At 35.6% G+C, this 26,499-nt stretch overlaps 1 protein-coding gene across 8 annotated transcripts in view; it reads left to right on the top strand.

Annotated features, from left to right (window-relative positions):
• The window catches only part of TRRAP (transformation/transcription domain associated protein), a 102,525-nt gene that overhangs the window by 15,806 nt on the left and 60,220 nt on the right, over positions 1-26,499 (top strand). For 6 of the 8 annotated variants that reach the window (XM_064461692.1, XM_064461696.1, XM_064461689.1 and 3 more), the window contains 22 exons: positions 981-1,215; positions 3,010-3,337; positions 3,460-3,557; positions 4,195-4,389; positions 4,884-5,075; positions 6,797-6,962; positions 8,194-8,450; positions 9,318-9,518; positions 11,897-12,075; positions 13,151-13,350; positions 14,124-14,341; positions 14,474-14,671; positions 15,348-15,608; positions 16,588-16,749; positions 17,983-18,079; positions 18,526-18,647; positions 20,065-20,235; positions 21,009-21,077; positions 24,900-25,019; positions 25,337-25,456; positions 25,807-25,971; positions 26,304-26,485. In XM_064461692.1, coding sequence (XP_064317762.1) covers positions 981-1,215; positions 3,010-3,337; positions 3,460-3,557; positions 4,195-4,389; positions 4,884-5,075; positions 6,797-6,962; positions 8,194-8,450; positions 9,318-9,518; positions 11,897-12,075; positions 13,151-13,350; positions 14,124-14,341; positions 14,474-14,671; positions 15,348-15,608; positions 16,588-16,749; positions 17,983-18,079; positions 18,526-18,647; positions 20,065-20,235; positions 21,009-21,077; positions 24,900-25,019; positions 25,337-25,456; positions 25,807-25,971; positions 26,304-26,485 — 3,936 coding nt within the window. The remainder of the gene's footprint in view (positions 1-980; positions 1,216-3,009; positions 3,338-3,459; positions 3,558-4,194; positions 4,390-4,883; positions 5,076-6,796; positions 6,963-8,193; positions 8,451-9,317; positions 9,519-11,896; positions 12,076-13,150; positions 13,351-14,123; positions 14,342-14,473; positions 14,672-15,347; positions 15,609-16,587; positions 16,750-17,982; positions 18,080-18,525; positions 18,648-20,064; positions 20,236-21,008; positions 21,078-24,899; positions 25,020-25,336; positions 25,457-25,806; positions 25,972-26,303; positions 26,486-26,499) is intronic. The other 2 variants (XM_064461697.1, XM_064461695.1) reach the window with 1 other exon arrangement.

Genomic DNA, 26,499 nt, shown 5'->3' with positions numbered 1-26,499 from the left:
TGGTTTCTTTCAAGGTTTATTAATAATTACAACGACGTCTGTATAGGGTCCTAAATCTTTGCTCCAAATAACGAATTTTATTAGAGTCTAATATTGGAAGGGCTTCTGCTGCTGTAAAGAGTGGTTGTTTAACACTTTGATGGCATGGGATGGTAGTGTGAGAGTAGGGCAAAATGAGATAGATGGCTGAATGAAAACTACTTCATTTTTTAATTGCAGAGCACAACCAAACCAGTGGTTACAGTGAAATTGACTCAGTACCTTCCCAGTATTTCATGAAACAGACTAAATTTTGTGTTCAGTGTAAAATCTGAATGAGATTTAAACTGTTTTGTTAATAAGTACCTTAACATTTATTCATTCACAACTGAAAAAAGTAAATGGGGGGAATACTTACTTTCTGTGTCTTCAATAGTCTACTAGTTTTTAGGTGCTTTGCTGACCAAATTAAAATATGTGAGCTAGAAGAATTACTTCCTCTTGTTTATTGTGTACCTTATTGACAACATGTGTTAGATTTAGAAGTATTTGCTCTACTAGATGCCTAAATCTGGTATTTGAAAAGAAATGATTTTAAAAATATATCAGTTTTTGTAACTACTTTCTAAATTATGAATTGTCAGTGATTCATTGGGAAAGCTTACCAACGCTGCTTAAAATGTGGCTTAAAACATGCTAACTTGCTCTTAACTGTATGTAGATGAAAACATGTGCTGGGGATGTTCAGCAATGGGGGAAGACAGATCAGAGAGGTAATAGTGTTGTGGGATAGATTAATGCAGCTTTGGTTAGACTATACAGGTTATAATTCCCTTATGTAATTGAAAAAGCCTATGAACTCTGGATTTGCATATAAAAATAGAAGACTTGAGTTTAGAATCTTGGAAATAGCTCCAGGCAGTAATTATTGGTTAAGTCCAATTAACAGCAATTATAATTGTCCTCAATGTGTTTTCCTCATTTCTTGTTTTTACTGATAGACCACTTGCATATAGTACACTGGCAGACCTGGTACATCATGTCCGTCAGCATTTACCGCTCAACGATCTCTCCCTTGCTGTCCAGTTATTTGCCAAGAACATTGATGATGAGTCGTTGCCTAGCAGTATCCAGACAATGTCTTGCAAGCTTCTGCTAAATTTGGTAGACTGTATCCGGTCTAAGAGTGAACAGGAGAATGGAAATGGTAGAGATATTCTTATGAGAATGCTGGAGGTATTGATTAGTTTAAACCATTTGATAATAAGTTGCATAGCCTATTTTATATTATGTTGGCAATCACATTTTACTTTCTCCTTTCTTCAGAAATGTAGAAACAGTCTGCATACTGTATTTCTTTTCAGTACTTCAGAGAGGGCTTTTTAAAATGCCATGCAACAGGGATAATATCTCCAGTATAGTGGAGATGCTTTGCCCACTTATTAATTCAGTATCTTTTTTCAAAGCAGGAAACTGAATGTCTGTTGCTGGGGGTAGCTTAACTGTTGTTATTTTTTAAATTTTTTTTTTCCATTTTAGTTGTAATCTCTTCTTTTCCTCACTGTAAGAATGTAAGAATGGCATTTTTTAATGCCTTCTGTGTGGTGGTGTTTTTTGTTTTTTTTTTTTTTAAATCCTGGAAGAAGATTAGCTTGCAGGTCCTTGGCATAGCCCAGTAGAATCTGTAAAATGTGAAATATATGCACTTTCAAGACCTACTGATCTTTTTTAAGCATCTGTTGTATAGGGAGGATTTTTTTTATGTTTCGTTATTTTTAAAAATCAGGGATGCATCCTAAAAGCTGTCATTGGTGTTGTAATACAAGTGAAATAGTACTTGCTTGTTACAGCCAAGTTGTTAATGGAAAAAGGTTGCCTAGTGTTTCTCCTGCCGCAACATGAAGATGCACTCAGTTGCAGAGTAAAACACTTCTAGGGTAAATGCTGGTTTAATCATCTAATTTTGGGCTGTGACAGCACATCTGGAAATCTAAATCAAACTGCTGTTAACACCTCAAGATAACTGAGGTGGCTGTATGGCTACTCATTTTGGAAAGGGAGATCTAGAAATTTTCAATGTAGTGGATTCCCTCTTTCTTTGACACTTCTCTGTCCCTGAGAGACTGTCATGGCTCTGAATGCACCGGGGAAGAGATGCAGTCATTTTAGTTATCTCCAGGTTATTCAGTATTACCCTTGAACTTAATTTTTTTCCTTAAGGTAGCGGTAATTCAGGGAATAGCTTTCATCCTAAATACGAAATACAAGTGATAGTGCAAGTGAAACCACTTTTCTTCTACTTAAAAAAAAAAAAATCTGTAAAGTAGCACAGTTGTTTGGTCATTTCTTTATCAAATTAAAATTTGTAATAATATGTGAATTCAGAGATGATACATCTAGGGAAGAAGGGAGCATACGGAACTGTGGTGGTAGTGGGGAGATACCTGAGCAAGCCATGTAGATCAAGACTTTAAAACCTGGGATGTACAGAAAATTTTGTGCAACATGTCCCTTGTTATGTATCAGCCAAGAGGCAGGAATGTTGGGGACCACTGTTCTGCGGCATTGATTATTGCTTTCTAAATCTGGTGTGCTGCATAAAACTAAAACGTATACATCTTTTAATACCTCTGATGTACATTATGTATCTGAAAAATTGGAGCTTTTTATGCTTAATAGTAAATCTTTATGGACTGAAATATTAAGACTTATTTTAAAAAAGGAATTCAAATAGCTTTAATTTTGAATTAAGTAGGATTGTAGACAAATGTTTTTTAGTTTATCGTTTCACTAGTTTTCAGCAAATATTTTCACTTTTGGAACTTGTTAGAAGTAAGCAAACTGCTTTGTTGGTACACTCAAATTTTTGCTGTCATTTGAGTAACTTAGTTGTTTATTTTATTAATCTTACTATGCTGACTTTAGAGTATTAATATTATTATATTTAGAATGATTTTTGAAGAAGAAACTTATTTTCTTTTTTCTTCCCTCTCCCTGCTCTTTCATTTGTCTTTTCGCTTTGTGCCTTAGGTTTTCGTTCTGAAATTTCACACTATAGCACGGTACCAGCTTTCTGTAATATTTAAAAAATGCAAGCCGCAGTCTGAACTTGGGGCTGCTGAAGCCGCATTGCCTGGAGTACCAACAGCAGCAAATGCAGCACCTGTTCCTGTTCCATCTCCTGCCCCAGCCACTCCAGTGGCCCCTGCACCAGTACCTGTATTTGAAAAACAAGGCGAGAAAGAAAAAGAAGATAAACAGACGTTTCAGGTCACAGATTGCCGAAGTTTAGTGAAAACTTTGGTCTGTGGTGTCAAGACAATCACATGGGGCATAACATCATGCAAAGCTCCTGGTGGTAAAACTGCATAATATCTAATTACATTTATCTTTTGTAATTCTACAATTAGAACTCTCTAGCATGAAAGCAAATGGGATTTTTAATGGTTAACTACTGTCTCATTCTTTATCTTCTTTCAGAAGCACAATTCATTCCCAATAAGCAGTTGCAACCTAAGGAGACCCAAATCTATATAAAACTGGTGAAATATGCAATGCAAGCTTTAGATATTTATCAGGTACGTAACTTGGCCGCATAGCACTTTTATTTATACAGTTACTGTGTGTCTTCTTTAGGGAGGATTTGTCAGCTAAAAGACAAATTTTACATGTATGGTGTTTTCACTAAGTCTCTAATTTCAGGACCACAGCAATTGGGAAATTTTATTAATTTCAACGTACTTACTGCTTGCAAAGAACAATTATTTTCTTAACAGCTGTTATTGTATGTATTTATGCAGGCAGGTCAGACTAAAAATAATTGTCTTTCCTGTAGTGGAGTAAATAACTTATTCGAAGAGACAGTTTAGCTAGCAGTTGAAGCATTCACATGGCTACGAATATCTTCTGTAATTACACAAAGTAGTAAATGTACATGATTTGGAATTAGTAAGTTTACAAATATATTATGATATCTCCTTCCGTTGTCTTTTTCCACTCCTGACTTCATGGTTTTAAAATCTATGCTGGAAACACTCTCATAGTTTTATTGTCACTGTTGGCTCTTGTGCCCAACTTGTAATTGTATGGGGCTTGCATGTGAAATCTCAGTGGTGGTTTGTGGTTTTTTTTTTTTTTTTAAGAATTTTAAGAATAGTGGGGGAAAAGTGACTCAAATTCTGTAACCAATAGATGCGTTTTTCTAAATTGCCGTAGGTCCAAATAGCAGGAAATGGGCAGACATATGTTCGAGTACCAAACTGTCAGACAGTCAGAATGAAAGAGGAAAAGGAAGTTCTGGAGCATTTTGCTGGAGTGTTCACAATGATGAACCCTTTAACTTTCAAAGAAATCTTTCAAACTACTGTTCCTTATATGGTGGAGAGAATCTCAAAAAACTATGCCCTTCAGGTATTATGTTTTTGTTTACTTTTTTCAATTGATAATAAACAGCCTGTAGAAAATAGCTTATGCCTTGAAGTACATAAGATTTGAAGCAGTCTATCAAATTCCTTTGTAAAGATGGATTTTTCAAAAGCTTTCCAGGCAAAGTAGTACAATACAAACATGAGTACTTTGGTTTACAAGACATGAGTGGACTTCATTCTTGAAAGGTACTGAACATTATGGAGTTCTTGTTTTGTTGAGGTTGTTGTGTTAATGTTCTGACCTACTGTTTTACAGGACACAAGTCTTACAATATACATTTAAAATTAAACGTCAGACTTGAATACTTAAGTTATATTCATGGTTGTTCTCCACTGAGGATTACCTGAATCACTTGAGTGGCAGTGGAAATGGGGAAAGAAATTTGTCTTAGTTTTTTGTTTTAAATGTGTAGTGCGTTTATCCATCTGTTCTTTTCATTACAGCAACAATAACTCCTTTGTGGTTTCCTTATGTAGATTGTTGCCAATTCCTTCTTGGCAAACCCTACTACCTCTGCCCTCTTTGCAACGATTTTGGTTGAGTATCTTCTGGATCGGCTGCCAGAAATGGGCTCTAATGTGGAACTCTCCAATCTGTATCTCAAGCTGTTCAAGTTAGTCTTTGGCTCAGTTTCACTGTTTGCAGCTGAAAATGAACAAATGCTGAAGGTAAAGGTCATTTGTGTTTCAAAACAGATTTTTTTGTTTCTCTCTTAATACATTCTTCAGATGTCTGAAGAAACTTAGAGTTGTACGCTGTCTAACATTTGATAGTCTTTTCATGTGTGAACCACTATTAGTGATACATCTCTATTTTTCCCAAATGCCAATTACCTTGCCTTATTTATAAGAGATGGTTTCTGTGAATGTTTGCTTCATATTTGAAACTATAAAACAATTTGCTAATTCTGACTATAAATGATGGAGATGAGCTTGTGGTCCAATGAGGATTGCCATAAACCCGTGTGACTTCATGGTCAGGATACCCATATCTTCCTGCATATTTTTCCCCCTTTGTTTCCATACTAATTTAAGACTTTTGCTTAGACTGGAGTAACATTTTTGTGTGTTGGTGAATCTTGTTCATTCATGTTGTATTCAATGACTTGTACCTTTTGAGTTAGATATTTTCTGTGCTCTTGAAAAGTCTGGATTAAAGAATGCTGTTTTTTCTACTGACAACATACTGCCTGTGTATTCCAAGGATGTATTTATGCTGATGAGATCAGCTCATTATTCAGTGAGTTTAGAAATACTGAGCTTGAAGCAAGAGTGTGCTTTTCTCATAAAAGTAACAGCTGCCTATATCCAGAAAAAACATTAAGATATTAATTGAATGCATCTCCTTTCATGATTTCTCTCCGTTTCTCTTCCTTCTGCCTTAGAATAAACAAAATTTCTGATACAGGTAACTGTGTGATAATGGTTTCTGTGCTTAATGATTTGTTGCAGCAGGATTAGTTCAGTTTTCGGGGTAAGATAGACTAGGGACTAATTTTCCAGATTCTTTGAAAGATAAAAGTAATATGCAGCAATATCCATATAATCATACTTAAATTCTTCTCATTTGTCATCAGAATCAAGGTCATTTGGATTTTATAAGTTGGAGATCCAATTTAAAGAGTGTGATTTACTACCTTCACAGTTTCACGCTTCTGTTAGGTGGTTTTTTTTTTTTTTTTTTTGTTTCAGCAGGATTGATGACATGGGCCTTGGGTAGACAATTTAATTGAATGATGAAGGCTATTTGCAGCATTTGCATAGCAATGTAGAAAGCTTTTAGATGTTAATAAAATCACCATTGTCCCTGATCTCTGTGAATCCTTGTATTTATCAACTCTTTTTAATGATTCCTGCAAACTGTTAATGTCCTCTGCTCTAGAAAGGCTACCAGTTCCATAACAATTTTTTTTAACTTGTAAAAGTTTGCTTTCAAAGTGCAATTTTAGCATTCACAAAAATTAACAATTAGTGATGAATTAGATCAGGAGTAAACTGATGTTGTGAAATGTCTTGTCTTGTTATTCTGACACTTCTGATTTCTGCTGCACATCCTTAGGTTCTGTGGAGCAAAAATTTTGCATTGTGTCAGATTTGCAGAAGGTTTTTTTTTGTTTTAATACATTTACTGCTTGGAGTAGCAAGCAGACTTGATTGTTTGGCTAGTATGAGAGCAGGGTTTAACTAATTAAAGAATGCTCTGAGTTCTTGATGCTGTTCAAATACAGATTTGCTTTTTAACAGTTCTTCAACAGTGGTATAAAGTTAGCATGGTATTTGGAATAGCTGAAGGATTTTGATCTGAAAAACTTGTCTCATGTTAAACTCTTGTACAGTACAATGATGATAAAATGGATAATTATTAATCTTCAAGCTTTATTTTTTTATAGCCACATTTGCACAAGATTGTGAACAGCTCTATGGAACTTGCACAGACTGCCAAAGAGCCCTATAACTATTTCCTGCTGCTCAGAGCACTGTTCAGATCTATTGGAGGAGGCAGTCATGATCTGTTATATCAAGAATTCTTGCCGCTGTTACCAAACTTACTGCAAGGTAGAACAATACCTTCTTTCCCCACCCCAGTTTCTGATCTTTTTATGTAAATAGTAGTAATAAAGTTATGTTACGTAATTAAAAAAAACAAAACTAAAGCCCTAACCCTGCTATGTAGCTTCTGATTTTGAGCTTAGCAGTTGATTAAATATCTTGAATGTGGCTTATTTTCATTTACTATCAGCTGCTTCAGGCTCCATAGTTTTGGCTGCTTCACAATTTCTGCCGCTTGTTTTTCTGCATTCCATTTTGGGGCTGTTGGGGTTTTCTTGTTTCTTTCATTCCTTTTTTTGCTATGGATAACTTTGTTAGTATAAAGCATTGAAGGATAAGAGTAGTAGGAGAAGAAATGTTGCCTGGTCTTGTGGGAAGAATGTAACAGAGAAGCTCTCGTTCTTTTGCAGTTGAGGGCATGTGGGTGGGTGCACCTGCATGATAAATGTAAATGTAAGTAGGGTCAGTTTGCAAAAAGAAATGGAAATAACAATTAGTTCGATTAACTGAGCATTTGTGGTTGCGAGGGCTGTGTTCCAGAGATACTGAGGATGAACAAGGAGATGTGGAGAACTAATTAAACTTAAGGACAAGCTAATCTGAACAATTCCAGCAATGTAAAATCCTGTGGTTCCCATCTACAGCTGTAGGGGCAATTTTTATTGTAGTTAGCAAATATATATGTTGTCTATAAATCATTATGTAAAATACATGTCAGTATAGAAGCACTAGCTAGGTTTATGGAATATGTGAAATCTTGATGGGGAGAAAAATAATTTGGGGAATGTGTTTAGTCTGTGTGGGACAGTGCATGTACTTGAATTCATTTAATGTTTCTTTTCAGGAGTCCAGATATTTTAAAAACTTTCTTCTGTGTGAATTTGGTTTTTTTTGTTGATACAAGGCTGAGGGTTTGAGTCAAATTATCTTTTTCTGGTTTTCATCCACTGTATTCAAATGCAAATTTAACAAGTCTAATATTAAATTTGAGAATATGCATAGATATTGTTTTGTTTGTATATGCCTGTACCTACAAAAACATTACTGCATGAAATTCTTAGATGAAAGCTATGATTATGAATGGTATTATATTTTGTAAACATGTTATTTACAGAGCTATAAGCCTTATAGAATTAAAAAATGTCAGGTTATTCTGAATCTAGGAAATACCAGTTTTTAACAATAAACTGTGGACTGTCTTTTTCCTTTGAGTGTATAACTTATCAATGATTTTCAGGGCTTAATATGTTGCAAAGTGGCCTTCATAAACAACACATGAAAGACTTGTTTGTAGAGCTCTGCCTCACTGTGCCGGTTCGTTTGAGCTCATTACTGCCTTATCTGCCAATGTTGATGGATCCCTTGGTGTCAGCTCTCAATGGATCTCAGACCCTGGTTAGCCAAGGCTTAAGGACTCTTGAATTGTGTGTGGATAACTTGCAGCCAGACTTCCTGTATGATCACATTCAGCCAGTTCGAGCTGAGCTAATGCAGGTAACATGCCATTTCCTGTTAGACCACAAGAGGTCATTGATTCGCTAAATATAAGAAAATGTTGTGAACCTTTGGTTGTAAAAACTTGAAGAATCTGTCATGAGAACCATACCAGTATGATTGCTATGTAAAAGACCAGTTGTTGTGCTGCTAAACTCGAAACCCCGAAAAATGTAAAGGTGAATTAATAATTTCTTCTGTATCCCTTCTTAAGAGGTTAAAGTTAAACCCTGGGACTAAATAGCAAGATTATTACTATGTTTAAGATGAATTTGTACAGAAAATGATTAAAATTTGTTAGTTCTTCAAAAAACAATAAAAGCTAATTACCTTCAGCATATAGTGATTGACAGCTATATAAAGTCTTGTGAAGATGATGTGGGTGAGATTCAGAACAATGTTTCTAATGTCGCTATTTCCCCTAATACCGTGCTTGCGTATACTTTATCCTTTTAATATCATATTTACTTTATTTGCTTTTTATATTTCAAAACTAGCTCTTTGAGGTTAATTCGCTTCAGCTTTAACTGGCCTGCTTTTTTTATATATACACATTCATAATGTTGTTTATCTAATGTCAGTCATAAACATGAAATTACATTTTCAGCGTGGCAAAGATTTTGTAGCTGATCACAGTCATCTAATCTAAAACTGCATTTAGGACAGCCTTGTTACAAAGCACTTGAACTGCTGTGAACTGAGACTGCTTTTATTCAATTTAGATAAGCATTTTCTGGAAGTTATGCAGGATCAATTACCCAGATACAAGTATAAGCGTTTTCCTTGGCACCTTTTTTTTTACATTACAACTTGAAAAATCTTGAAGTGAGACTGGTCTGACCATGTAACATTTGAAACACTTCACAGGCTTTGTGGCGTACACTGCGCAATCCTGCAGACAGCATTTCTCATGTGGCTTATCGCGTACTTGGTAAATTTGGTGGAAGTAACAGGAAGATGTTAAAGGAATCACAGAAACTACAATATGTAGTCACAGAAATCCAAGGACCCAGTATTACAATTGAATTTTCAGACTGTAAAGCATCCATTCAGCTTCCAATGGAAAAGGTAAGGGCTTAAGGTATTTTGTGTGCTGAGAAACCGTCTTACTCGATTTTCCTTTATTACAGATTTTTGGAAGTTTGCTTGTAAAACCTTGATAAAATATGTGGTATGTCTGCTAGTTCCAGATAGAAATTAATAAATATCTAACGTGATAATATTTACATAACTAAAAATAGGTTTTGGGATCTCTTGCATACCTGATTTTTATTTTAATATCCCTCCACTTCAACGAAGAGATTTCTAATTAATTTATGCTGTAATGAAGAAATAGAATCTAAACCCACTTAGAGTTTCTCTGGGCTTTTTTCTTCTTTCAAGTAATTTTTGAGTTGCCAGACTTGGCAGGTAAAGGACAAAACATTGTTTCAGAAAACACTGGAAAGAGCTTTTTGCTTTTTTACTATGTAGTGATCATTTGAGAGTCTCCATATAAGGCAGGTAGACCTACACTGACTTCTTGCTTCTTTTTGACATGCAAAATTAGCAGAAGATTGCCAACCTGTTCTTTATTTTTCCCTTTAATCTGTTTATTATTTTGGAGGTGACATATAAGACTTAAATATGCTGTTCTGCTTTTACAAAGTGATAGGATAGGGAGCTAAACTGGCATAACTAATGTTTTCTGGGCACTTTTTTTCCCCCCTTCCTAACTTTTGGTGTACTGGTTAGATTACGAGCAGGAATCTGCTCCAGAACCTTCCTATTTTCTGTTTGAAGTGTACCAAAAACTTACCGTCAAAATTAATCAGTAACGATTACTCCAGTGATTTGGTTTTGTTTGTTGTCTCTAGGTTGGGTATAGTACTTCTTACAGCTGCAAAACCACTTTATACTTGTACTGGTTTTCATCCGACAATCTCCATGTATCACAAATGTGTAGTTCTCACTACCTACAGCAATGTAATCAGTGTCTGTCTAGGGATCTGAGAGCGAAGCTGGGTTCTGAGTTAATTTGGCCTGTAGAGTTTCAGTACTTACCTTTTCAATTACACTTTCATGAGTAGGTATGATCTGAATGTAATAATTTTCTTCACAGGCAGCTGACTCTTTGGCTCCATACAGGCAACAGGCTTAAAAATAGCTTGGAAAAATGATAGCTTTACTGGTTTCTCTTCTGTACTGAAACTGATGAGTTGAATGCATATAAATACTGTAATTGCTGACATTTTCCTATCCTGCTAGGTTTAATCCAAACTACGTTTTCCAGAGTATTTATGCATCTAACATGTTGGTTCATGAGATGGAATGATCTTCAGCTTCTTGGTGTTGACCAGGAAACAATGTTATCTGCTGAGTACTTTGTACCTTTGAAAGGAAATGTCATATTAAAAGGAAGAAGTGGAATACATTGAAAATGAGAAATATGTGTTTTCTTTTACTGCTTTGGTAGTGTTCCCTGGACTGTGCAAAACTCATTGTTCTTTTCATTGAGACGCTGATAAGGTTATTCAAACAGAGATGGGATGACAGCTAGTTAAGTCAGTAAGTGGAAAGATGGTTTTCCTTTCAAAGAAGGAAAATGTCTGCTGCTTTTTAGCAGAGCCTTTTTCTGCATAATCCTGTTTAAGCGTGGATGGTTAGATTTTATTTACAATTGATCAGGTATCAAAATTCCATATTTCGTGCACTCCAAAACAATTTTTATGTGCTTTTCTTACTTAATGCCTGTCTCATTTGATTTTAATTTCTTCCTTTCATTTTTTGGGGAAGGACAGAAAGTATCTGGCTGTGTTTATATATATATGCAAAATAGAAATTTTCCAGAAAGAATGTACTGTCCTTTTCAACACTTTCATGTTCTAAGAGATTATTTCAATTATTCTCAAATATAATACTTTTCCTTTGCAAGAAAATTTAATATTTCCATTAAGTAAACGGTATTTAGAAGTTGCTTACAGGGACATTTCATCATGTATGATGTAGCTCTTGATTTGCATGGAAAATATGACAAAGTAATTTGTAAGATAGAACATTTTGTGGTACCATTTATATATGTGTATAAATGCATTGTATACCTATGGTATATAGGGATTAGGAACAGCAGTTATTGCTGGAGGGAAGGTGAGGAAAATTTTATTGAGGGTGGAGAGAGAGAGAATGAAGGTGTACCTCACTGATGACTTCAGATGCTTTCTGACTGTGGAAATAAATGTATCTGCCATGAAACTTTGCATTTATAAAAGCACAGCAAATGCCATAATAGTTTCAACTCCTCTGTCTCAGGCATTCTCTGCAATTCTTAGTTTAGGCAGTCCAAATTGTATATACTTTTAAAGTTACTTTTAATATATATTAAAGGGACCGTTCCCTTGATTAATCACCTTATTGTAAATATTGAGAACAAGAAGTGTTTTGTTACTATGTATCTCCTTTCATTATAGGCAATTGAGACTGCTCTAGACTGTTTGAAGAGTGCTAACACAGAACCGTATTATCGGAGGCAAGCGTGGGAAGTAATCAAGTGTTTTTTAGTAGCTATGATGAGCCTGGATGATAATAAACATGCATTATACCAACTTCTTGCACATCCCAAGTATGACAATTCTTTAAACATAAATGTGTATGTAAAATTTATAGTGTCTTTAGAACAACCTAATTTGGAGACAACGGGTAGTCTAGGCAGAGTATTCTTTGTGGGATTTTTACCTACTGGTTTATCCTGCTTCCTTTTAAATCAGTGCAGGACTTTCCAGTAAGAGGAATTTTGTCAGCATATTATTTAATGCTAGTGACATGTGTTAATGTTTCATATTTTAATTTTCTTCCCCTAATCACAGTCCAATGTATAATCTGTTATATATGATGAGACTTTTTTAAAATTAATTTTAGCTTAATATATTTAAATAATTGGGATATTCTGGTGCTTAATTGCATTTTAAAGATTCACTTAGATTGTGACGTTGTTGTGTACATCTAACTCTTTAATGAAGTGAAAGAGATACAAAAGTCAGTTTCATTTAGTGGCCAAACCAGAGCATAGTCACACATGTAACTTATGTTTGCTTTAGTGTGGGGGCTATTGTTGAATTTTTTTTTACATCTTTTAAAATTTTAGTCATTGATACTTAATGAGTTTATTGCTTTTAGAGAACTTTGACATCTTTGCCCACAAAGCGTGTGCTGACTTTGGCTTTTGCAGTGTAGTAGATGTAACTGAAGAGTATAGTAGCTTTTATAATTTGCATTTGTTAGACTTGACATAAATGTAGCTTTGCAATGAATAGGTTTTGCTGGGCAATGATTTGATAAGTAATGTTTCAATCTTTTAAGGTTAAAATCAAATGTCATTTTAAAAAAGGGAAAAAATGTCAAAATATTGAAAATGACATTCTGTAATTGAGTTACAGTGTGATGCCTGTATAGCTATTATTTGTAATATACGTGCCTTCTTCTGAACCACTGGCTTTAAATGTTCTGATGAAATTGAGCTATCCATCATGTTTGAGACCCGTTGTTGACAAAATTAATACGGACTGTGTGAACTGGTCTAGCTCTATCAAAATGAGGGGACAACGGGAGGTGGAGGAGGAGTTAGACATTGAGAGCAAACTTTAAGTCAAGTACTTGACAGGGCTCATGATTGAGCCAGCGGTACTGCAGTTTAGGATTATAATGAACGTAACTTTGTCTTTCAGCTTTACTGAGAAGTCCATACCCAGTGTGATTATTTCTCATCGGTACAAAGCTCAGGATACTCCAGCTCGTAAAACGTTTGAACAGGCATTGACAGGGGCATTCATGTCAGCAGTCATCAAAGATCTGAGGCCTAGTGCTCTGCCTTTTGTGGCCAGCTTAATCCGCCATTACACAATGGTGGCAGTTGCTCAGCAATGTGGTAAGTAAAGTGGAATAGAGATCGTGTGGACTGTCATGAGGGGTGGAGGAGTTTATACTACTTCTAATAGTAATTTGGTTTAAGGAAGTCAAGGTATTGAAGTAGCTTCTGCATAGAGATGTTGGGTTTTTTTGGTGGCTGAATTATGTTTTAATTCTTTTGAGCAGTGAAAAATTACTAACTAAGCAAGTTTTAAAAAACAATCACCTAGTAATTCTTTAAAAATGCTACAGCCAATGAAATAATTACAGTTTGGAACAGTTTATCTTCCAGAGCATTTGGGTAACTTGGTATACACAGGTGTGTTTGTGGATGATCTTTGTGTTGTTTCCATTTGTGGTTTTGAAGGACTGTCAGAGGGACTAAGTAAACATTAGAGCACTGCAGTGTCTTGTATCTATGAAGAAAACTTTTTTGTTTGGAGTTGGACTGTATGACAAGTAATTTGGGAAAAGACCTACTATAGGCATATCACTCTTAATTGTCACATTAATGTAACTTGAATTTTTATGATTCTTCATTTTAATTAAAACTTCTTGCAGTGCATAGTCTAGTGCGTAGAAGAAAATATTCAAGTAGATATAATCTTTTTTCTTCTAAGAGTGAAGAATGCCTTACAATCCATTTATATGCAAATAGACACAGTGCTTACTGTTTTTGCCATCAGCTAGTCAGAGGAGTAGTAAAATCTAATTGAAAGACTATTCATATTGAAATACCCATTGTTTTTCTTTTTTTTTCCTCTCTCTTTTCTTCCCCTGTACATATTTCAGGTCCTTTTTTGCTGCAGTGCTATCAGGTTGGAAGCCAGCCAAGCACAGCCATGTTTCATAGTGAAGAAAATGGGTCAAAAGGCATGGATCCCTTGGTGCTTATTGATGCCATAGCAATCTGCATGGCATATGAGGAGAAGGAACTCTGCAAAATAGGAGAGGTGGCTCTAGCAGTGATATTTGATGTTGCGAGCATTATCCTGGGTTCAAAGGAAAGGGTAATGTATATATTCTTTTAAAAATATATTTAAATGATTTAGCTTCAGCCAATGCAATTTTGCTTGTAAAATTTTGGAGGCTACCAGTGAGCTGATAAAGCAAACTGATATTTTTCGTTTGTTTGTTTCCAGGCTTGTCAGCTTCCCTTGGTTTCATACATTGTGGAACGTTTATGTGCTTGCTGTTACGAACAAGCTTGGTATGCTAAACTAGGAGGTGTTGTGTCAATTAAATTTCTTATGGAACGACAGCCACTAATTTGGCTTCTCCAGAACCAGCAGACGTTCCTGAAGGCACTTCTCTTTGTTATGATGGACCTAACTGGAGAGGTATTTAATGAATGAATGGTATCAAGCAGCATGGAGGAAACAAGCTTTTGTTCTTAAATTCACACAGATTGAACTCTTGCTAATCTTGATTTTACTTAACTCCAGAATGTATTGTATCTGCAATAGTTAAGAGTGAATTTAGTCATTTTAACTTAAACCAAGACCTGAAGTTAGGAATGAGGTCTGTTTTTTTTCCACATAACTTTGTCAAAGTTGCTGGAATTACACTTGCTGCTTTCAGAGTAGAAACGTACAGGTTGCATTCAGATTGGTGAAAGAAAACTAGATTCACACAAGTGAGAAAAACACTGGGTTTTTAATTTCTTTCTGTGTTTAGTTTGAAAGGTATTAATCTTATCAAAAAGCTGTATATAGTTACAGATACCTAGAGAATTGGCCGCTTGGACTTTTCTCCATTGTGAATCATATGGTGACAACATTGCTAAGGGTTCCAGCGCTTGAGTCGGCTTATAAAATTGCGTTGCATTGAAACTCACAGTTTTGGAATGAGTGGTGGGAAGACTAGTTGAATATGTGTTCTGTTTAAGCTTTATATGCTGTTAGCCATTTGCAAAGGATTTGTCAAAATCAAATATGAAGCTTGTTGATGAGTAGTGTGTAGATTTGTGATCTTTGTTCTGTACTTATTTAATAAAAGTGATCTATGATACTTTAGGTTTCCAATGGAGCAGTTGCTATGGCAAAGACCACATTAGAACAGCTTTTGATTAGATGTGCAACTCCATTAAAAGATGAAGAAAAAACAGAAGAAATCTTAGCAGCACAGGAAAAGTCTTTCCATCATGTAACACATGACCTTGTTCGAGAAGTAACCTCTCCAAACTCTACTGTGAGAAAACAGGCCATGCATTCATTGCAGGTACTTGCACAGGTCACTGGAAAGAGTGTCACAGTGATCATGGAGCCACATAAAGAGGTAAACAGAAATACTTACTGAAAGTGAGTTTAAAGTTGTTTAGCAGTTTGGATTTGAAGAATGCTTTTCTGCGTACATTTTCCCACATTAGCGAATTAAGTTCATAGGGCTTTTGTTAGCATATGTTTGTCTTTTTGCTAAGTTTCACCGTTAAAATACGCTGTGGCTGGAGTGCTATGGAGATTCATACAAGCTGTGCCTGACTACTTAGCCAGTATTTATAGTGTCTTCAGGTTGATTTACTTCCTGAAATTATGGGCTGCTTGTCCTACTGCCAATCAGACATAGGCTAGGGAAGGTAGATACTGCATTTTGAACCTCAATTTTGTGTTATTCTGTAAATATGAGGCATATTGCTATGCCCTTCCCTATCCAGAAAGAGACTATAAAGATTAAAGCTGGGTGAAATAACTTTTTGCTACTAGCTAATTAGCTAATAGCATTCATTCTCTTGAAAGACAAGAAACATAAGCCCTAAGGGCCACTACGACATATGAAATTGTAGAGTCGTTATTGTCCTTTGAAAAGAGACAGAGAAGCCCCCTAATTGATATCTTTGCTAACTGTATTTATGGAGGAGAGTGACAAGTTGGTGTAATGGAAAGCATTTATGTAAATGTATTTGTTTTTCTGATGTTTTAGCTTAAAATACTCTTGTTTCTTGACTTGAACATTAGAAATGCTTAAATCTCTGAATTTCTTTTGTTCATAATGTTATGTGAAGTTACAAAATATAATTGATCTGTTCACAGAGAATATGTAATAATTACAGGTACTGAGTTGTTTTGCTATCTGAATTAAATTAGTTCAGAGAAATACTTTTCTTCCTGCTTAGTGATTTCTGAAGAGGTACATCTGGAGCCACAGTAGCAAATGGATAGAAACACGGTGCCATTACTAACGATATCTCCTTAGTAGCTAAATCTGTGGGGTTACTTGAATAGGCTGTTAATTCAGTAATCTATATTATCTTGTGTAGGTTCTCCAAGACATGGTTCCTCCTAAAAAGCATTTACTTAGGCATCAACCTGCGAATGCCCAGATTGGCCTGATGGAGGGAAATACATTTTGCACAACCTTGCAACCCCGTCTGTTTACAATGGATCTAAATGTTGTGGAACACAAGGTTTTCTACACAGAGGTACTTTCTCTTTAAGTTCTCATATTTGAACGTAGATACTTCAGTAGTGACGATATTAGAACTTTCATTGTTAAAAATATGTATTTTCTGTGTGCATTTCAAACTTTCACCGAAATCAAAGAATTTATCTTTTGAAACGTGAACTGAGGTCTGTCTTTACCTACAATATCTCTGGGCTAAGCAGAGTATTCTAATGTGTGTGAAATATACTAAATGAACTTTGGTGTTATACTTCTAGTCTAGTAACGCTAACTTCCATGTTTAGGTCTTATTTTACGCCTAGTATATCTATTAAATTGTTGTACCATCAAAACATGGATATTGTTTGTTAAGGTTTTTGAGTGCCTAACAGTTTGAATAAAATCAGATATAAAACTACTGTGTAGATTTAACTTAGAGAAACTTTCTAGTTCCTTAGTTTCCTAGCTGTCTTGTCCAAACATAAGTTCTGAAGGTCTTTGATACCAACAGTAATTGCAATTAGCAAGGCAGGTATGGGGTATAGTTGCCCATGCAGAGGATCCTCTGTTTTTTTCCTTAAGACAAAACCAAACTGCTGTAGAACAAAAAAACATCTGTAAAGGTGAGTGATGTATTGGTATTGTGAAGGTCTGAATCTTAACAGTGTTCTTGGATTTAGGTGCAACCTGGACATTGATAACGTGCATAACTTAGCTTCAACCCACTTAGTGTTTTATAACAAAACCCACATACGTATATTGAAAACACTCACCTGCAAAGAGGAGAGCTCTGTAGGAAGGAATTGTCCTTCTGGGCAGTGACGCTTGACCATTGGAATTACTGAAGATGTTCTCAGCACTTTTTTCTTCTTAATCTCCTAGTTCTCTTATCCCTTTCCTCAGTATTTTCAATACTATTACTGCCATTCAGGAGGCAAGCTTTTCTGTTTCTTTTGTCATATGAGCAGCCTGTTTGCAAATTGACCGGCTAGGTTTTGGCCAACAAAATGCAAAATGGCTAACTTCTGCCTGACTTTTCTCTGGAGGCAATGTTAATGGGCTCACTTGCCTCTGGCTAAGTACAAGTTTTCATGGCAGCTTATACCGTAATTTTGAGTAGAATTTTTGCCGTTGGTGAGATCTGGGGGTTGGTTAGTGTGTTTGCATAACCTTGCCTCTTTTGAGGAAGCAAGACTGAAAAGGTAGCTGATAATACTGTTTCAAACATGATTCAGAATGCTGTGCTAAAATGTTTGCTTATTTTTTTTCTTAGTTACTGAATTTGTGTGAGGCTGAAGATGCTGCCTTAATGAAACTACCATGTTACAAAAGTCTTCCATCGCTTGTACCTCTTCGGATTGCAGCCTTAAGTAAGTAAAACTTCCTAAACAAAATTTGATGTAGGTAAGTATCCTTGTGAGCAACGAGCAGTCTTCTTCCCAAGATCAGCAGAAAACTGGGGTGCTTGAAGACTGATGACTGCTCTTTAGAGGTCACAGTTTATTGGAGCATAATGGGAAAGTATTGCTGCTTTCTTAATGATGAGCATTTAGTCTCTGAAATGTACCCAAAGTTATTTTTAGACTAGTTATGTTATATAGCATTAGGGAAAACTTCAGAACACTCTTAATATAATATCCATTCTTTTACTATTTTATGATGCCTGTTGCTTTTGGCAAAGCATGCTATGCTTTAGCTGTCTGTAATTTAAGATGAAATAAAAGGACCTTGAAGAGAAGAAATGTAGAATTAGGGTTCCCCCCCGCCTTTTGAAATTGAGTTAACAAAAAGAACAAATTTACTTTGATATTTGCAGATGCTCTAGCTGCCTGCAATTACTTGCCTCAGTCGAGAGAGAAAATCATTGCTGCACTTTTCAAGGCACTTAATTCGACAAATAATGAACTGCAGGAGGCAGGAGAAGCATGCATGAGAAAGGTTAGTGTATTAAAACAATGTTGTTTTTGAGGCCATTGTTTTCTCTGCTTTACTTCCTTGTTACAAAGCTTCTTGGGAAAGTTCTCTACAGGAAATAATGGCTGCTTTGTTAAGTTCTTGTTAGTGTTACCAATATAATTGTGTTTCTGTCAGATGTGATTTTTTGGGGTTTGAACTTAGCATTATAAACTGTTTGACAAGGACCATGGTAAGTATTTCAGTCTGTCTGTCTGGTCTTTCTGTTTGTCTGGTCTTCGTAAATGTATCTTCTTTTCTAAATAAACAGCGTAAGTCCTTCCCAGCCATTTTGCAAATGTATGTATCTGGCTTTATTGTAAAAGCTTTTCTCATGTTTCTGCTTTGTCCTGAAAAGAAGTGGTAGAGGCCCCATAGTTGGTTTTGGAAAAGTAAGCAATACAGCAGAGTTAGTCTGCGTCACAGTATGGCAGTTACGTTATGGAACAGGACTGTGGCTGTACTGTGTAAGGTCAGAATTAGAATCCTGACGTGGTGCTACACTACACTGTCTGTTCTGTGGATGCTAGGTTATAGTGTAAAAAAGCTGGAAGGACGGGAAAAAGGATATTCTCATGTCATGATTTGTTGCCCAGTGGATATGCCTAATTCTGATTCAGCAATATTTTAATACTGTTGTTCTAAATCTAGAAAATGATAATAAAAATACTTGTAGTGTCTTTGTAATGATGTGTAGGTTGGCTGGCATGTAACAGAAAATATAACTATAGTAATACTATACATTGACTGATTAGAGGTAAGACATCATCTTTATGCGTCACTCTGGTCATGAAAGGGAATGTACTTACTATTTATGGCTAGCTGACAATTCAGTTGTGTTGAGAAGTAAGGGGGAGCAAATAAGGGTTGTTCTGACCTATGCATTCGGTATAAGATTTTTCTGATTGTTTTTTTCCTGTGATAAATCCATGCCCACAGGATGTTTGGTTTGACAGGAAATATTCTCCCTGGCTGCTTGTAGCCAGATTCTCTTGACCTTTTATGTTACTCAGAATGCATGCAGATTGTAACACAGAGATTTGCTCTATTGCCTTTGGCCAGATTCACAGGCAGCTCTTAACAGAGCAGTGTCTAAGTAGTTTGTCCATAGCTGTATATTTAATTTATAGCTGTGGCAGTTTTTCAATCCATCTGTAATTAAGATCTCATACTTGATTATTTTATGGGATATCCTATTGTGTGTCAGAAATACTTAAGTGCTTCCCAAATCCATCTTGTCACTATATATATTTTCAGCAATAAATACTGTTTAAGCTATTGTATTCTGGAAGTGCAAAACAAAAGAAGAAAAATCAAGTCAGCAGAATTTATTTTAAGAAAGATGCTTGCACAAGAGTTGCTCCCCTCTCCATCTGTATCTTAATCCTGTACTCTCTTGCAGTTCTTGGAAGGAGCTACCATAGAAGTTGATCAAATTCATACACACATGAGACCATTGCTTATGATGTTGGGAGACTATCGAAGTCTGACACTGAATGTTGTGAATCGTCTAACATCTGTCACTAGACTTTTTCCAAACTCTTTTAACGATAAATTCTGTGATCAGATGATGGTAAGGCAATTCAAGTTTTCTTTAGCATTCCAGAAGAAATTTTCTTTTAGCTACCATTCGTATTGTTGAAAAGTCAAAGAAAATTCAGTAGTGAGTCAACGTATATATTGGAAGTAAAAGACTTCTGTATCACAATTAATAGAAAAAAAAATCTTGAAATATTTTGCTAGTAGTAAAATATTTAGCTTTAGTAGCTAAAGAGCTACTAAACCAGAAGGTTAAGAGGCATTCTTTTCCAGTGAAGACATACCTAGTTATGCTAAGGTCTGCTTGGACAAATTTATCTTTAAGCAAGGTGCCAGCAGCATAATATACTAAGGAAACCCTTGAAAATATCTTTTACTTCCCAGTGGACTAAGTCTGTTTTGGTGTTTTCTTCATTTTATAAAATGGTGGAAGATATTGCCCTGTTTATTTGCAGTTTTCAAGCTGTGTATGTGAATTCTTTATCCTTTTGCCCTGGATATTTAAATATTTAAATACATAGATAGCAAGCAAATCATTAAACAAGTGTAAGCCTATCCGACTTCAGATTTTTGTCCCTTTTAATGTATGTACTCTTGTAATCCCTGCTTTCTTGAATATGGAGAAGACTCTTTGCCACAGTAAACTCTTCAATCTGAGGGAATGAAAATGACTAATAATTTTTCCCTTTGTTTCCTTCAGACAATCATTTCTGCCTCTACTTCTTCTTTTCTTGTAGCATGTGCTGTCACTTGCTAAAATGGAACAGTATAATTGGAAGAATAATGCTAATTATCCTCTCTTTATAGCAACACCTGCGCAAATGGATGGAAGTTGTAGTTATTACACACAAAGGTGGACAACGGAGTGATGGAAATGTAAGTTAATGAATGCTTTTATGTGGGAAGACAAGAAGTAAATAGTATTAATGTTTCAGAATTACAGAACTCATTCAGTTGTAAATGTTGCCATAACTGATTACACACTGATGTTTTGTTACAAGCTAATGAACTTATGTGTATATTGAATATTTGTTGCAAATCTTGGAGCTTCTTATCTGCTGACAGTGGTTACTTTAAAGCGTATTCTCTACAGGTTGGTGTGGAAACAGCTCACTGGTTTTTTTTTTTTTTTATGCATGATTTTCTGCTTAGAAATCTGTTCATCATTGGAATGGCTGATGAACTCAGCAGCCTAATCTCTCTTTTTTTCATTAATATGTTTGATGTCTATAACATAGTCTTTTGAAAATTGTACAGAATGATAATGAAATCCTAGTAAATTTTAAATATAATTTATGAAAAACAAGTTCAATATCTACCAATTGAAATCACATTAAAATTTCTCTCCCATCCAGACTAATGGCCTCAATGTTGAACTATGGGAAGCTGATAAATTTTCTTATAAATGGAAAATTGCAGTGTAATGACAACAGTGTGCTCTTAGCAATACCGCACTGAAGGGAATTCCTGCTTCAGTATTGTTTCATGTAGATTACCAGAAGTCCCATAGTTCTATTAAGATTTCATTAATAACTTACATTAAATGTTGAGATTTATTCAACTAGGAAAAAATTTGGGGGATTTTATTAATTTATTTGTTTTTCAAATTAGAATGAAAATAGATTGGCTTTTGATTTCTCTCAAGACATGGAAATGGCTTAATGGCTTTTCATTACTTCTTCCTGTCATTGCAAAGAGAGCTTTTAAATCTAAATTTAGTCATTGCTTTGTATTTGACCTAGATGTTTTCTAATGGAGTAGAATTCCGTTTTTATGTTTTAACTTAAAACCTGTGGGTTTTTCAGTTAAACACATTTTATTCAGGTCAGAGTAGTTCTAAGGCCTTTATATTCTTCTTTTGGGCTTCACTTTTCATCAGATGTGATGGTTACGGATACCTTGCAGATCTTTTTATAGCCCTAGTGTTTCAAACCACAACATGGCACCTCTAGCACAGTTTTTAGTTGTCCCTCAGTCACCTTTAAATGTGAATTCTTCTACTTTTGATGTTTTCTGTTGATGTCTCTATGTAGTTGTGTATTTAGTCTCCTAAACCTGTAACTTTTCTTTTTAGTGTTGGTTTAAAACCTACGTATGTTGAGGGAGAGGTGCACACCAGACACTTGAGAAGCAATCTACTGTCACATCTTGAGGGAGGCGAGAAGTCTTGGAAACATTTTCAAATAGAATTGTGTGGCTGCAAAGCTGATTGAAATACTCCTTTTTTCCCACCCAGTTGTTGCTTTAAAGTTTCCTTAAAAATCAAAACTCTAGGAAACTGAAGGAGGTTACAGCCAGTGTGGTCTTTATACACTTGCTATGACAGTCTGCCTTCAAATGTCCGTATGTACAGCGTGCTGTTGCTGTAATTATATCTTCTAAATGTGGAAAAACTAGGATGGTGAAACTGGTGGTCAGAGTTACTGTAGCTGGCCTTTCTCTTACTCTGATTTTCTTCTTGACCATAGTGAGATTCTAAAATCTGAGATACTAACTTTAAAACAATGTTGGGGAGTGTTATTGAAGTGGGTTGCGTCATGCAGACTGAATGGTTAGATCTAGGAGATGGTAAACACGCAGTGGAGGATGGACTTGGTCAGGAAAGCCTCATGGTTGCTAGTGGAAATGGTACGGAGCACTGCTACAGTACCTTTTTTGACTTAAGGAGTTTTTCATCTTTTTCCAGCAGCACTTTATGAAGGTGCCATTTAATGGTGATGCTGGTGTTGTCATGCAGTTCTCCAGCATAGTGCCGATAGTGCAAATAGTCAGCAAGGCTTCTTAATGAAACAGTCCAAAAGTCTGTGGAATGACTCTTCATATGTAAATGGCAATTCCAGACAAACTAAAAACTTCAGACATCTCAGTTAAAATTGCTGCATAATAATAAGCAACTACTGTAAAGATCCACATTGATGCTAGAATAACTAAGCCCTTTGTTCACCTACATAATTTTATGACAGTCTTACTGTGTTCCTGAACTGTGACTTGGCTGTTTAGATAAATGAACAAATTAAAACGTAACATTTTAAGTAGCAATGAAGATCTAATTCATTGGCCCAATGAGTGAAATCTTTGATTTAAATCCTTTCTTTCTATCCTCCCTGCCTCCCCAAGGAAAGGGATGGGTTTTTAGGTCATGTCTGATAACAGAAAAAAACAAGTTTTGAACAGATGGTTGCCTCCGACTGTCCCTCTTGTGAACAGAGGCACCGCAGTGGAAATTCTGCATTACAGCCTATTTGCAGGACTTTATAGCTTCAAGTATTGAAAGTGGTTTCATAATTGATGCTGGACAAATTTGTCTTTGAAAATGCCAGAATATTGTTTCCTCTGATGTAATAATCTTTAATATCTTTTTGTTCAGTACAAATATTTGAGAAGCCATGTCTAAATGATGTACAAGTAGAAGAAAAGGATGCTTTTCATCCGAATTCTTAGGAGAGCAATTCAGAGCATGGGAGAGACTCATTGTCTCCATTCTTTCAGTCTGAGATGAGAAAATAACCCTACTGAAGTCAGTTTCTGACTGCAACCTGAAGAATAGCATATACTGATTTGTTCATTTATTTGATATTTTTGTGGGCTTTTTCTTTTCATGCTGTGACTTCTGTTTTGGTTCAGCCTGCCATGGAAGGGGTAGAGGTGAGAAACTCAGTGGAGGCACCAGGAAGTTCTTTGTTGTTGTGTTTTTTTGTTTGTTTTTTACTTTTAAAAATTTCTTTCAAACTGTGGTTTGTTAGTTTTATTGTTGTGTTTTGGGCAGAGTGCATTGTGCCTTTGAGTGCAGTGCTGTGAATTGTCTTCTGTTTGTCTGTGGCAGAGTTGTTTTGATAACATTGCTGTTAAGGATGTTAAGCATGTTTGTACTAGGAAGAGCAGGATTTTTAGTTTCTGTGAAGGCATAAGTACTTTCAAAAGATTTTATACGTGTTCTCAGTCCTGCACTTCAATCCATGAGAGTAGTCTTATGAGGGTCTGTCTAGGCAGATTATGTTAAAGGAGTGGGGCCTAATACTTTGTATTGCAATTCAGTAGAGGAAATGCAATGCACTTGATAATATTCTTTTGTATACTGCATACTAGAAATTGGTTCCAGAGGGATGGTGAAGGGTGGATGTTTGTCTTTCCCTTTTCTTACTGAAGGAAATCCACGTTCTAGTTAGCTGAAATATAGTCCCCATTTGAAGTACACAGTGAAATAAAACCACAAAATTATTTTGGACTTCAGAAGAATTTAATATCTAGTGGGAGAACAGAGCTGACTTTTCTTTGAAGTAACCAGCTGTTTGCAAGATATACTGAACAGTGCTGTGAGAAATCTGTCTGTCTTTTTCTTCATGTCTAGTCTGGGGTTGTGGGGTGTATATGAGAAACTGTTTAGAAAGAAAGGTCTGGCATCTCGATGCATGAGCCACTTGATGTAGTACACTCCCCCATCACCATTATCATTACACAATGTTTAGCTCTGACCTGTAAAATACTAATATACTGACAAAGGAAATAAAATTAAACATATTACAAGGGGAGGAGGGCAGACTTAAACAAGAGCAATTTTCTCCATATATCATGGTAAGTAGATGCTGTATATATGTGAACCCTTAGCATTTGGTTGCTGATAGAGAGAAGAAAAAAAGGTAGGATGTTTTTATATATTTAGCTGGTAATATTAATTTAATAATTTTTTTTAACCTGTAGGAAATGAAGATTTGTTCAGCAATTATAAATTTATTCCATCTGATCCCAGCTGCCCCTCAGACTTTGGTTAAACCTCTGCTGGAAGTTGTTATGAAAACAGAACGAGCAATGTTAATTGAGGTAAAAGTGGAAGTTGACATTTTTGCTTTATAGTATTTTTAAACATCAGTATATAATAACCATAATATTTTAAACATGATGTGGGAGCATTTGATGCAATAAATAAATATGCTTTTGAAGCCTTTTAGGAGGTGTTAACATTTGTCTTAGACTCTTAGAAGTGAAGTTTTGAAATTGTCAATAAATTCTCATCGTAGAAGTTCTGAACATTTTGTATCTGCATAAATGCTAAGTCAAATATATTTTTCTGAGTGCTAGTAAGTTAGTAAAATAGTTTGTACTCTGCGTTTTTAATTTAAGCTTTATGAATCTTTCAGGCTGGCAGTCCATTCAGGGAACCACTGATAAAATTTTTGACACGTCATCCATCACAGACTGTGGAGCTGTTCATGATGGAAGCCACTTTAAATGATCCACAGTGGAGCAGAATGTTTATGGTAAGCTGCGTTGGGAGGGGAGCAGGAAGAAGCCCTCACCTTCACAAAGCTGATGAACGAAAAGTTTTTTATCTTTTTCCATCTTTTTTTTCCATGCATGACCTTATAGTCCTTATTCGTGGTCTTACTCTGACTGTAGGGTAGCTGTTCTCCGTTTTGTATTTGTTTGTCCTGAGATGTTGATTTTATACCTTTCCAGATCATGTAGAATTATTACTGAAGTTGTAGAGGCTATTTTTATATCACAACCTCTGCAACTTTAGTGAGGAATATAAAAGCTACAGGATGATATAGCCTTTTGGTGTTTTTGCTTTTAAAGGTTATTAAAGTTATTTCTTCCCCTTCTTCAGAGTTTCTTAAAGCATAAAGATGCCAAACCTCTACGAGATGTACTGGCAGTTAATCCTAACCGATTTATCACTCTGCTGTTACCTGTTGGTACTCAAGCAGCCGTTAGACCTGGTTCTCCAAGCACTACCACAATGCGTCTTGATCTTCAGTTTCAGGCTATCAAGGTATTAACTCATTCTTTTTTGTCTCTTCACTAGATAGTTAAAACCTCTTTAGCTGCAGGCCTATTACATACAGGCTTCGAAGTGTGTGTGTATGCATTAGAGCTTCTAGAAAAACGCTTATAAAAATGTGAAGTTTTGAGGAAAACATGGCAACAGAAACTTTTTTAAGAAAAAAAAAGAATTCCTTTAAAAATTGATCTAAACTAGTTTTTATTTTATTTAAAAATATTTTAGAATCCTTAATTGACCTTAAAGAAGTACTTTTATACCATTGTTTCTACTGACACATCAGTTGCATGTTGACTGCATTTGTCTTGTTTTATTTTTGACAGATCATAAGTATTATTGTTAAGAATGATGAATGTTGGTTAGCAAATCAACATCCCTTGGTGAATCAGCTGAAACGTGTATGGGTGAGTGAAGCTTTTCAGGAGAGACACCGTAAGGAGAATATGGCTGCAACAAATTGGAAAGAACCGAAGCTATTAGCATATTGTTTACTGAATTACTGCAAGTACGTAAAAACAT

The sequence above is a fragment of the Phalacrocorax carbo genome, chromosome 10, assembly GCF_963921805.1.
Source record: "Phalacrocorax carbo chromosome 10, bPhaCar2.1, whole genome shotgun sequence".
Taxonomy (NCBI): Eukaryota; Metazoa; Chordata; class Aves; order Suliformes; family Phalacrocoracidae; genus Phalacrocorax; species Phalacrocorax carbo.
The sequence above is the reverse complement of the archived record's forward strand: the minus strand, read 5'-3'. Positions and strand labels throughout refer to the sequence as shown.